Source organism: Lepisma saccharinum, chromosome 2 (genome assembly GCF_977018435.1).
Source record: "Lepisma saccharinum chromosome 2, izLepSacc3.1, whole genome shotgun sequence".
Taxonomy (NCBI): domain Eukaryota; kingdom Metazoa; phylum Arthropoda; class Insecta; order Zygentoma; family Lepismatidae; genus Lepisma; species Lepisma saccharinum.
Window position 1 is genome coordinate 204,362,357 of NC_139230.1, and position 13,197 is coordinate 204,375,553.

The window sequence follows — 13,197 nt, forward strand, 5'->3', positions numbered from 1 at the left end:
ATCCATAATAATTTTTATTAATGCTTTTTAGTTTGCAGAAGTGTCTTTGTTTATTAAATATAACAATTACAATAATTACTATCATTACTAACCAATTATACACTGTCACTGGCATGAGTTTCTCGAATGAGACACATTCAAAGATGGCGACTGATATGTCCACCAAGTGCATTTTGCCTCCTAATTACATTACATTTATGTTTTTATGAACAAAAATAATAAAGAAAAATTGGGAACATCCTAGGAAACAATGTAATTTATTATTTTCAAAGAGTTGAAAAATCTAAAAAATAGAGGTGGTGGGCCTACAAAGCCCCCCCCCCCCCAACTCACTGGTTAGCTTTGGGTTAAAATTGTATCTGAACCACTATGCAATATGTGTCCACTGGTATTAGCCAATATCTGTCTTTTGGCTGCTACATGATGTAATTTTTTTTAGCTAGTTGTAAAATATGTCACTACAAACCTATAAACTCATAACAGTACTTCAAGTGAAATAGGTTAGCTGTATTTGGTAAAAAGTCAAAATTTCCATTTTTTCCCCAATAAAGCTGGCTTTTTATCTAAAAAAAAAAGTCCATTCAAAAAAGCCAGCTTTTTTGCAACTCTAGCGAAAACAGATCGCAAGTTGCATGTTTCTTTTTTCAGGCTGGATTACAATGCAGGCTGAGGAAGGAGTTTGAACTGCTCCCTTGAATGGGGGGGGGGGTGACTATGAAGTTGGTTGAAGGAAACAAAATGTGACTTTTCTTCACGATGTATTTTACACAGCCGAACCAGAACAAAATTTACAGCCCCACTTTTTTTTTTTTGTCTGGTGCCTAGAAAGGTTGTGTTGTTTCTCTCGAGAGATCTTATCTTCCCAGTTCTTCTTGTAACAGACAATGCTCCAGTAGACCCGTATAAAATCCAACATTCATTCTGCCCGATTATCTCCTGACTTTTGCTGGCGCCAGTGTGACTGGTGTCAAGATTCTTCGAGTTTCGCTTGCAATAAGCGAGAGATTGTTTTCCTTTCCATAGGTCTCAGTGCAAACGTGTTTCTCACGAACTAGAATTGTAAGAATTTCCTGGAAGAGCAACGACTGTGCACAATTGAAAGAAAGTAACATTATTTTAAATCCATTTTTTCTGAAAACGTTTTCATGTTCTATTTTCCTTCTCACAACATGCATCCTTTGCATAACAGGCTGTATAACTACCAGGATAAATGGTGTTACAGTCTCCTAGGAATCTTTGATTCATGCACTGTATAAAATCTGTATTATATTCTTTACACAATTATTAGTGTAGTTATGTTTCCTTTCTTCTTCTGTTGTATTGTATTGTTATAATTGGCATTTATGAATTGTCATTTCCTTATGTACACCTATTGTAATTGGAGCCAGAGCTCTGTTATAGGTGATAAATAAATAAATGATTGAATGAAATTGATGAAAGGACACTTAGAAAGAACACCCATGACCAGGGTGGGATTCGAACCTGGGACCCCTGGCATCATAGTGTTCTGTGCTAACCACTTATAGTGCATTGAAAACTTTGATAAATGATCAGGAGAGAAGTGGTGCAATCAGCACCTCTCCTGTTTCATAGCAAGTCTGGGAATTGAAAATGATAATATAATTTCCACATTGCATAATTAGGCCAACTGGGACTGGACCTACAACTTAAAGTAGGATCAATTTCTCCTGGCTGGGAACTGAAAACCAAGAGATTCATTACAAAACTCCTGCATTCTTGTATGCCATATTTGGGGAAATAAAAAAATATTATTAAAAGGACAATTATGACTATGATTTTTCTGACAAAATTCTTCTTTATGGATGGACCGATATGATATTTTGGCAGTTACCAATAAAGTACCAATATAAAATTTACTGATTCTGATAATCGATGGTCTACTGATCCGATATAAAATTCCAAATGGTTCACTGACCTCTTTAATAAATATATGTAACCAGATGAACTAAGCTTTACAATGCAAAAGAAGCTGGTTATTTAAACATTTACTTTAAAAAAGTACAGACTGGAAAATATAGGTTTATATCTATAAAAAATATAACAAAATGGCATAATATTGCACTAAATTCTAAGATATTTATATATATTGGATCGGTAAAATTATCAGTAATTTCACCAATAAACTGATACACCAATATGCCTATATCAGCCAATACCAATAGGGTACCATACCGACTAAACTGTCCCATCCCTACTTGTAACTTTAGTGTCAGTTTTGTCACAATTCACGTCTAGTGTATGTATGTATGCAAGGGTGAGGCATGCAATTACCTGATGTGATTGATTCTCACGTCCAAGTTCATGAAGTGCAGCCTGACTTTCTTCCAGACGTCTTCGCAACTCAGCTGTTATATTGCACAAGCGTTCGTTTTCTGACTTGCTCGACAAACACCTTTCCAGAAGTGACTGCTGTTCTGCTTGGTTTGCCTCCAATTGAGCAACAAGTGCTGAAAAACAAAGAGTGTGTGTAATAAACAGCACTAAAATATTTTATATTATAATAGAAATAGTATATTACATAATATATGATTAGATAAAATTGATGAAGGAATGCTCACAAAGAACACCCATACCTACACCAGGATTCAAATCTGAGAACTGAGTACAGGATAATTGTGCAGTAAAACTTAGCAAAGCATGCAGGCTTGACCAAGATGCAAATCCAACTCTCTGGAATCCTTATGACTGCTCTACACAGCCCTGGCTACACCTCACTGTCACTATAACAGACAAAAAAAATTCCTGGTGATGTCAACAGGTGTCTAGTTTTCTTTCCCAGCATGTGGCTGAATATTACATTAGATTTTGGTATTCACGCAAGATGTACCACAGAAAACCCTAGCAAAAAATATTTAGAAAATGCAGATCTACCAGTACTCTAACTTTGACTTTGGCATTGTTCTTGTGACATTTTTCTTACGTGCATAAATTCGCATAAATAATTGTTATCAATTTTTTTTGACGCGTATAAAAATCTCACAATATCATCTCATCTCTTCAGTACGTCACTAGAGGTCTCGAACTCTCTTCCTCACTTATGTGAATTGGTTGCACACACAACGCATTGAGTCACAGGATGCTTCAGACACGGTTGGATCATCGCTTCGTATTTGTGACCTAGTACTGCCGTGTACGTGTCTATTCATGCTGACTGACCATGACGTGGAGGAACTTTCCCCTTTCGCAAGTTACAGTTTTAGCTTCTACAATCAGCATGAAGTTTTTGGTGGTGTTAAGAAAGGAATGATTTCTACGTTGTGATATTTCGAGTGAATGTACTATTACAACAGATACTGGTAGTACGAAGGAAAAATACTGGTTTGTGAAATCACACCTAGCCATGTGTTTGACTTGACCCATTCAAATTGGACGAAACTGCTGCCTGAAGTTATGAATAAGGTAGGATTACGTTCTCGTTTCGTAAAGAAACATTAGGAGAGAAGTAACTACAGATGGCAATGATGATTGCTACTGTGAAGAATTAAAAGTATCTTCTGTGGTGACCCAATTTTACGAGAATGAACATTTGAATGCTGCATGGGAAGACAATACCTGTGAAGTTTTGGAATCTGAGAACGTGTTGGTTGAGATACGTCACGTTGGGATCAACTTGAGTAGCGAAGTTGGAACTCCCCGGTTTGGAAGTTTGGTAACCCAATTTACCAGAACCAGATTGAACTATCCAGTCAGCAAGAAGGAAGGGTTTCATGGAGAATACGCTGACGAAAGGAATGCATGTGTTTTGCTGTCCCAGAATTGATATTACATTCAGCGACTTGGAAACAACCACTTGTTTGAGGTATGTACTTTGTTTGGTAATTTGTGTGTGAAGTGAAATTGGAATAGTGAAGTTATTTTGGAAGAGATAACAATATATAGGTAACATATGTTTCGATTGCTACTCTAAAAATGCCATTCTAGAATCTCTTCGTGAAAATAGATTGTTGGACGTGAATAAATGTTGAGCGTCGCGATTAGTGAAAGGTGTCGAACTGCGACATTTTCTAAAAGTCACATAAATTTGTCGTTTTGGCTATGCTGACCATTAAACGGTTAGATTGATAGCAACGTGTCACAAATAGAACCTTTTCTTTCAGATTATTGATACGAGTAGAGACGATCGTCGCAAGTTGTTTGTCCGTTGTATTCGAGCGTGACAATTCTCTCTTTTATTGTAAGAGCACCAAATTTTGACTTATGTTGATATTCAGAAATAAAAGGCCACGAAATCACTAATGATTAAGGTTAGGGCAAATGTTCCTGTAGAATGCATAATATTGAAAATTTATAGATTAAATTCTAAAGGAATAATTGAATTGGAGGAATGTTGTTTTTCCTCGAGACAATATACATTGTTTGTTGTTGATTGGAATTGTATAATCAAAATAATCTTGAACGATTGGTAAGAAAACAAAAGATGCTGGCACGTCTCTTATTTATTGTTACAGTGTTGAATTTATCTATTGTATTTGTTGAATGAGAATAACAGCCAATTACGTCGTGAAGGTTGTTACAACAAATTAGACCAACGGTCACCATTACGAATATTGCCTTCTATATTTAACCTGCAATTTGCCATCTAGGTATAAGAAATAAATAATCGTAAATTGTGTTTTTTCCAGTGTTGCTAAATATGTCCCTTGAATAACTGATTATAAGAGAACACATAGGTTAAATACCGTAAAGGGGATTATTGTTTCTAAGCAACTACTGTATTGATCTAAGTTTGTGCTCATTTTGAGATATTTATCGATATAAGTCTAACTTCTAATTTGGCAGATAGAAGTGGATTTGTCGCAGATTCGTCTATGCATAAATATGCGGTATTGTTCATCGTTTAGTACTATTAGACATTCTAGTAAACGTTTATAAGTTATGATTCTCGCGAGAGACTGAGGTGACGTCAAGCGCTTCAAAATTAATACTTTTGTAAAATATTGAGGTTTCGGGTATTTGTCTATATTTTGATCTAACGGCCTGTCACGACTTCCCTAATTAACTATTTTTGTCGAATCCACCCTAATACCTTTACATTCTATAAATGAGCAGTGCTACTTTCACCTTATTTTTTGTTTCCATTTTTTTATTTCTGTAGTAATTGTAAAAAAGCTAACAAGTTCTAGGTTTTATATTTTTAAATGGACTTCTTCGAACACAATGGAAACTTTCAGGTATTTTTGTGTCACAATTGTACATCCAACAGTAGAATGTACGTCCAACACTAGAATAAGGTAGTGAATTGTGGAACCTGGCAATGAATGCCATACAGAAAAAACTGAATCAAATTCAGAAACTATTTTCAGATTACTGTGTATGAAAACTCAAAATTATTATGCAACATTTAAAAATGAGGAGTGGTTGGAATGTCATAATTTACTAACACCATATTTAAGAAGTGTATTTGTACATAAAATGCTCTCATCAACGATTAATAGTCACTATTTCATGAGAGCTATTGCTTACAAGGTTCATAAATATAGGACTAGACACAATTCCCTTAATTCACTAAATAGTAAAAGTGGTGGTGGACTGATAAAAACTCTTATAGGTAATACAATTACAATGGATGCAATTAACGAAGAGGTGAGGAAGAAGATAGGAGAGGAAGAGATGAAGGCCATGTTGTTTGCTGATGACTTAGTAATATGGGGAAACAGGGAAGTAGTAGTACAGTTGTTGGAATGAGAAAATCGGAAGAGCAGGAATGCAATTCAGTGCAGAAAAGAGTGACTTGCTAATAAAAAGAAACAGAGCCAGAAATGAATGAAGAATAAAGATGAGACACAGTAAAATTGAGGGTAGTGGAGAGCTTCAAATATCTAGGAAGCATAATTGAGAGAAGTGGAAGAATAAATGAGGAGGTAAACAGAAGAGGACAAATGGGTAGTGGACTATATCAAAGCGTTCAAAGATTGATATGGAACAGGGATGTACCTATTTAATGCATGTGCCAACAATTACGTATGAAGCCGAGACTTGGACAATGAGAGAGAGACAAAAGAAATGCAGGCAGTGGAGATGAAACTTTTAAGGAGTATATTGGGGAAGACTAGAAGAGATAGAATAAGGAATGAGGAGATCCAACAGACAGTGGGGGTGGTGAAGCTTCCGGACAGAATAGATCAGACACAGATGAGATGGTTCGGACACATGAAGAAGACGGATGCAGAAAGACTACAAGTAAGAGCTTACAATGCACAAGAAGTGAGAATAAGGCCAAGGGGGAGACCAAGATGTTGGTGAAAAGAGCAGATAGCAGTGTTTGTTAGGAGAAGAGGACAAGATTGGAACACCGTGGAAAGAGAGGAGTGGTGGAAGACCAGGAAAAAATTGAGAGGCTTGACTTCTATGATGACCCAGCCAGAGAGAGGACATGGCAAAGGATGATGTGTTGAGAACTAATTGTAGAAATATTGGACATTGTACTGTATCTGGCCATTGTTGTGATTACCATTGAGTTCTAGTAAACAATATTGTTGTTATTATTATTATTATTATTATACCTATGCTCATGTGGTTCTTAATTTTATTCAATTCATAAAATTTCCTTTATTTTATGCTCATGTATGAACAATCAACACTGTCTTCAAGCCCAGAAATAGAAGACTGAATACTGACAGTTATTTACAATAATAAATATTATATTAATAGAAATAGGTTACCTAATTTTTCACCACTGAGTTCATCAACTTTTTGCTGAAGTTCTTCTACTTCTCTAGACTTGACCTGGAGATCAGTTTTAATAGTATCTACATTTTCTGTCAACCTAGATACTTCCATTTCATGCCGAGCCTGAAGCTGCAGCAATTCACTTTCCAATGATGCCCTCGTTCCTGCTTCAGCTGTCTGCAAGAAAAAAAAAAAACAAGGCATATTGAATGAACACTCATAAATAACTATTTTAACTAGAAATTTAACATGAATATTATTTCTAGTACAGTTCGAATTACTTTGTACACAGATTTCTAGGAAAATGTTACAAATCTGCTCCACATCCTGTAAAAATTTTATGACTTGATTTTTATTATTTAGCATCACTTTTTTGCCACTTTTGGCTAAGCGCAATGATGAGGATGAGTGATGACATGATGAAACTGATGAAGGGGCACTCACAAAGAACACTCATGCCCATACAAGGATTTGAACCTGGGACCCCTGGCATCGTAGCATGCTGTAAAAGTTTTGATTCATGTTGACCTTGAACCAGAAAAAATATAATCATTTACAATGGATGATCACCATTCACCTCAGGTGAATACCATATTTCATTGCATAATCGTTGCAGATTTTATGCTATTTCTTTTCGAAAAATGTGGGATGTGACCATTACATGGGAAAAAAAAGTGCCGGTATTACAAGTACTTAAAAATAATTTATTATTAAATTGTCTTTGGTGCAAGATTATGATGGTACGGAATTCTCATGAATACATAATAAGATTGAATATGGTCAAAATCTATGCACATCATTTCTTCGTGGCAGTTTAGCAAACATTTTTCCAGTCTGAAAAATAAGTTAACACATTAGTTGTTATTGATTTGTGTATTATAGTCTAAATATTACGCTTGAAAAAATTTACTAGTGTTGCAAAGTACGAACTTACAAAATTTAATCTTCTGTGTCCGAAGGTTCTGTGCTGCTATCACTGGTTTCATTCACTGATACGACGAGTACATGATAAAAGGTTATAAACCAATTTTTGGACTGAAAAATTATGTGCTGAAATACAGTATTTTGAGTGGTCGACTCACAATCTTGCCACCAGAGATTCTGGGTATGAGTCCTGATCTGGACATGGGTGTTCCTACGTAAGTCTCCCATCATGAATTTCATCTAATCTTTGGGCCTCTCCAATGGTATAGCGGTACTGCTGTTCCATTGTAGTCAATACATTTATTCTAAGAAAAAAAAATACATACCAGACTATCATGAAGTTTTTCCTTTTGACAACGCTCTTCCTTCAACTGGGATTCCATATCTGAAAGCTGCTTTGCAAAGTCCTCTTTCTCTTTGAGAAGACTCTCTTCTGCAGAAGTAATTTTATTGTTCAATTCTACTTGTTTTTGTATCAATAATTCTTTGGCCACTTGAAGTTCTGAGATTTTCTAAGAAGAAAAAGAAACAAATGTACAACACTAATAGCTAATTCAAAAAAATTATATGAATATAAAAAATAAAATTGCCATTGCTTGTAGGCTACTCTAGGCCACAGAAGATTCCTGTAAAAGTCCAACTTTTCTTGGATAAATGTGAAACATAGCTAAGTGCCTGGTTTTGGCTGCGAAGACATTTTGTACATAATTAAAGCCAAGCATGTGGTAGAGAATAAGCATACTATTTACACCATGCAATATGTAATGTTTAGTGTGTATTTTCATAATGATATACAAAAGAACATTAAATATTAGGGATGGGACCAACTAATCGGTACTCTATCAGTATCAGCCGATATAAGCATATTGGTGTATCGGTAAAATTACCGATTATTTTACCGATCCGATATATCGATAAATATCTGATAATATAGTGCAAAATTCTGCCATTTTGTTGATATTTTTAGTGATATTCTCCATGCCCTACTTTCTAAAAAAATAAATGTCTAAATATGCAATTTCTTTGCACTGCAGTCACCTTGAAACACACATTTATTAAGGAGGTCAATGAACCTTTCAGCTTCTTCAAGGACCATTTCTAATCTTATATCGGATCCGCAGAATATCGGTTATTGGTAAATTTTATATCGTTACTTTATCGGTATCGGCCAAAATTTCATATCGTCCCATCCCTATTAAATATACATGCAGTAAAGATAACATGTATCAAAAATAATTTTCACAAAAACTACTGAAGCACAGAAGTCTATTGTAAAAACACTATACCAGTTTTGAAATTAATTAAAAATTTCAGTTAGTTATGCATACTCAAAACTTCAAAATATGTTCATATCTGCTTCATACCTGAGAATATGCATTATACATAAATAAACATATGTCATGCAAACACTTGCTGGTGCATAATTTTTTAATATCTTTCAAAAATAAATTTCTTCACTTGTACAGTCATGAGCAAGGATGTGTTGTAACTAGCCAAACAAAATTGATTTTCTCTAATTTTATATTGAGCTTAGAAATTCTTAATAAGGAAGGAAGTTCACCAACACTCAGATATATCTTGTCCATTCATCATTTCATGTAAAGCTCATTTTGTAAATGACAAAGTTTAAAAATTCTGTAAGCCTTAATTTAACTTTGTATGCACAATTTACTTTTGGTTCTGACTATATTTTGTTTTAACTTCCTCATAAATGTGCAATTGTACATATCACTTGTTAATGCCATTACTAAGAGCAAACTAATACCTTGTTTCTACTGGAAACATCTTGTTTCCTCGCCTCTTTTTCTTCAATTAAGTTTTGTTCAATTAACTTCTTCTCGGCTTCAAGTTCAGCTTGACTACTCTGTAACTTGAAGACATCAGTTTCGAGTGATGTTCTTTGGACACCTAGCACTTGGATTTCATCTTGAGCATTGTGGAGACTTTCCTCTACCTTCTGCTTTTCACTGTGTGTTTCGGTCAATTCCTACAAAACAACACACATTTAGATACACGAAACAAATGCAACTAGAGCTCACCCAATACTTTGAACCCACACTGATGCCGATTCGCACTGATACAGATATCAATGCTTAAGAATTGTTAAAAATTAAAAGTTGTTCAAAATAGTGATTAATATTAGTGGGTGAATATTCCACTCCAATTCTAGGGTGTTCAACAAAAGACACATGTGATTTTATGTTGTTTTCATCTAAGTCACAGTGAGTCAATTGAAGAAAATGTTATAAGTACAATTTCATATTTGTCATTTGTAGTGTTGGGCGATATATCATCCAGACGATGTATTGCAATATTGAAAAATATATCATCCACGTAATATCAACTACGTCGATGATATATATCGTGTTGGCAATGTATCATCACAATATTTTGGCGATATACTCTATGTGATCAGAAGTTTCTGGACACCCACCTGAAAATGAAGTACAAGTTTGGGTCACCCTCCATCGGGAACACTGGCAGTCAATACGGTGTTGACCCACCCTTAGCCTTGATTACAGCCTTCACTCTCGCAGGCATATTTTCAATCAGGTGGCGGAAGGTTTCCTGGAGAATGGCAGCCCATTCCTCATGGAGCGCCGAAATGAGAAAAGGTATCGATGTCGGTCGGTGTGGTCTAGCATGAAGTCGGCGTTCCAAAACATCCCAGAGATGTGCTATGGGATTCAAATCGGGACTCTGTGCAGGCCAGTCCATTAGTGGGACATTGTCATCAAACAACTCCCCCACAAGCCCTGCATTACTCAGTCGTGTTGAAAGACACAATGGCCATCCCCGAACTGGTCTGCGACGGTAGGCAGCATGAAAGCGGTTAAAATGTCAACGTAAGCTGGTACCGTGACATTGCCATGTAAATCAACAAGGGGGAAAAGCCACCTCCAGGAGAAACATGACCACACTGTATCCCTGCCACCCCCGAATTTCACTGTCAGCACTATACAGGCTGGTAGATGTCGTTCACCAGGCATCGCCACACCCACACACCTTCCATCGGATCGCCACATTGTGTACCATGATTTATCACTCCACACAATGGGTTTCTACTATTCTATGGACCAGTTTTGATGCTCCTTGCACCACGCGAGGTGGCGTTTGGCATTTTCCTGTGTGATGTTTGGCTGCTCGGCCACGGAAACAAAGTTGCTGCACCTCGAACTAAACAGTCATGGTGCTTGGAGTAGATCCTGATGCAGTTCAAAATTCCTGTGTGATGGTGGCAATGGATGATTGATGATTATGCTGTACGACTCTCTTCAACACTCGACGGTCTCTGGAGGTCAGCATGGGAGGTTGGCCTGCATGCTTTTGGGTTGTATACATCCCTTCACATTTCCACTTCACTATAACATCAGAAACAGCAGACCTAGGGATGTTTAGGAGGGTAGAAATCTCACGCAAGACGTCTTACACAAGTGGCACCCAACCACCTGACTACGTTGAAAGTCCGGGAGTTCCTCAGATCATAAACACACATTTTGTGGTGTGCCTGGACACTTTTGATCACATAGAACATATCGTGTTGGTATTATATCATCACGACAGTTTGGTGATATATATTGTGTCAGCGATATATCACCGATATCACAATACAGAAAAAATATATCGTATCGTCTACAACGATATTTTCTTGATGATATATCATGATATCAAATTTCCGATATCTTCCATACATAGTCATGTGTAAAGATTCTAAACAGTGATAATCCAACATGCATATCTTGTCTGTAATGTTTGCTATTATAAGAATAAACGTTAAAAACTGTCTGCTGTATAATTGCATGTTTTTTTGTTGTTTTTTTACTTCAGTGCTTTTTTCTGAACAGACTAGAATTATGAGCATCAGTTTACCAGAGTTTTGTTTCAAAATTTTCAAGAATTACATAAGACTCTCAAGTTATTACAAAACACAGTTTTCCTACACAATATTGGGGGAAATTAAATTGAAAATTCAAATTTTGCTCCCTTCCCAGGATAATTAGACTATATGAAGGTGTCATGTGGCATTTTTGCAGTGAAATGCCAGAAAGGTATCTACCAGTATCAGTAAATGAAATCCAACAGATATTTTCTGTGTATCTCAGCCCAAAATCTAACATAAATTGAGTCAAAGTTCATAGAGTTGTACAAACAAGAAGTATAATAACTTGCACAAAATTAATTCAGTATTCAAAGTGGAACTGTAAATAGGTCGTAAAACTTCTAAATGTAAGATAAAAATCTCAAAACTTAACCCCTGTGCATTGCACCATTGCTATGAAGTTTGAGTTTGAGTTTTGAAGTCCACTTTATGCACAGATAGGCTAATTGAGATTGGACCTACAGTTTTAAGTGGGATCTGAACCACTATGGGCCTCCACTGGGTTAACGAACCCGGGACCCTTTCATTACATGGCAGGAACGTTACCACTAAACCACCAGGAAGGCCCTATTGCCACGATGGCACATAGGAAAAGTGGAAGTAGAGCCCCATGAATTCCACATCTCAGCCATAAAGGAGGTGATGTGATCAGAACCACACTCCAGTTGCCTTTACCTCCTACAACACCTGAGATTACAATAAAAAAGTTTTGTTCATAAAAGCAGCAACATACATGCACATTTAGCTCTATACTCAACACTTACCTTCTGTAAGCTTTCAATCCTATGTTCCATCTCTCCTCTATCTTTCTCGTTTTGTAGCACTTGACTTTGTGTATCCTGAATTTTCTTCTGAACATCTTGCATTGACGATTCCAGGGTTTGTATTGTAGAGAGCTTTTCTTTCAACTTTTCTGTCAAATTTGAATTATGTTGTTTCAATTGTTCAATTGACTGCAATGTTTCCTCTAAAGTCTTCTTATTTTCATCCAGTTCTTGGGTTAAGTGATCACACAATGAACTCTTCTCCGAAAATTCTGATTTCAAAGTTTCAAGAGTTTCATCTGCAGTCTTAGCTTGTTGTTGCAGCAAGACTTTTTCAGAAAGTATACTTGCTATTTCTGAATCCTACAAAGATTATAAATAAAATTTTTAATAGAAATTAAAATCTGATACAGAATGAGAAAAAGTGCTCTTTTTTAGTCTTGAAATAATACTTTTCAACAACACTCTTGTAACATTTCTAGCATATAAATATTGGGGGAAAAGTCAGGGCATATTTTACATCCCTTCAAATAAACTCTTCAATGATAAACAGAATGAAACTTATAGAATTTAAAAGCAGAATTATGTTTAGTGAAAGAAGTGAGAAGCATGACACCATGTACGTATGTGTCATTTGATTTTTGTTTTTCAGCATCGCTTCTCTGCTACTTTCTGTGACTAATTGCTACAGTGAGGATGAGTGATGATATGATGAAATTGATAAAGGGACATTCACAAAGAACACCCATGCCCAGGCTGGAATTTGAACCCAGGACCCCTGGCATCACAGCATGCTGTGCTAACCATTCTACCATAGCAGCTGGCAACACTTTCTATGTGATAGTCATGGAGGTGTTGGGAAAAGAATGTAAAAAGTACACCAATGTGTCATTCAGGAAAGGCATATAGGAAAATACTAGAAATGATAATGAGGCAACA

At 36.1% G+C, this 13,197-nt stretch overlaps 1 protein-coding gene across 1 annotated transcript in view; it reads right to left on the reverse strand.

The window, feature by feature from the left end:
* The window catches only part of LOC145984279 (uncharacterized), a 63,186-nt gene that overhangs the window by 14,483 nt on the left and 35,506 nt on the right, over positions 1-13,197 (reverse strand). Inside the window, exons 12-16 of the mRNA XM_083117915.1 lie at positions 12,259-12,621; positions 9,380-9,601; positions 7,941-8,126; positions 6,684-6,867; positions 2,293-2,468 (exon numbers count right to left, since the gene is read on the reverse strand). Coding sequence (XP_082974041.1) covers positions 2,293-2,468; positions 6,684-6,867; positions 7,941-8,126; positions 9,380-9,601; positions 12,259-12,621 — 1,131 coding nt within the window. The remainder of the gene's footprint in view (positions 1-2,292; positions 2,469-6,683; positions 6,868-7,940; positions 8,127-9,379; positions 9,602-12,258; positions 12,622-13,197) is intronic.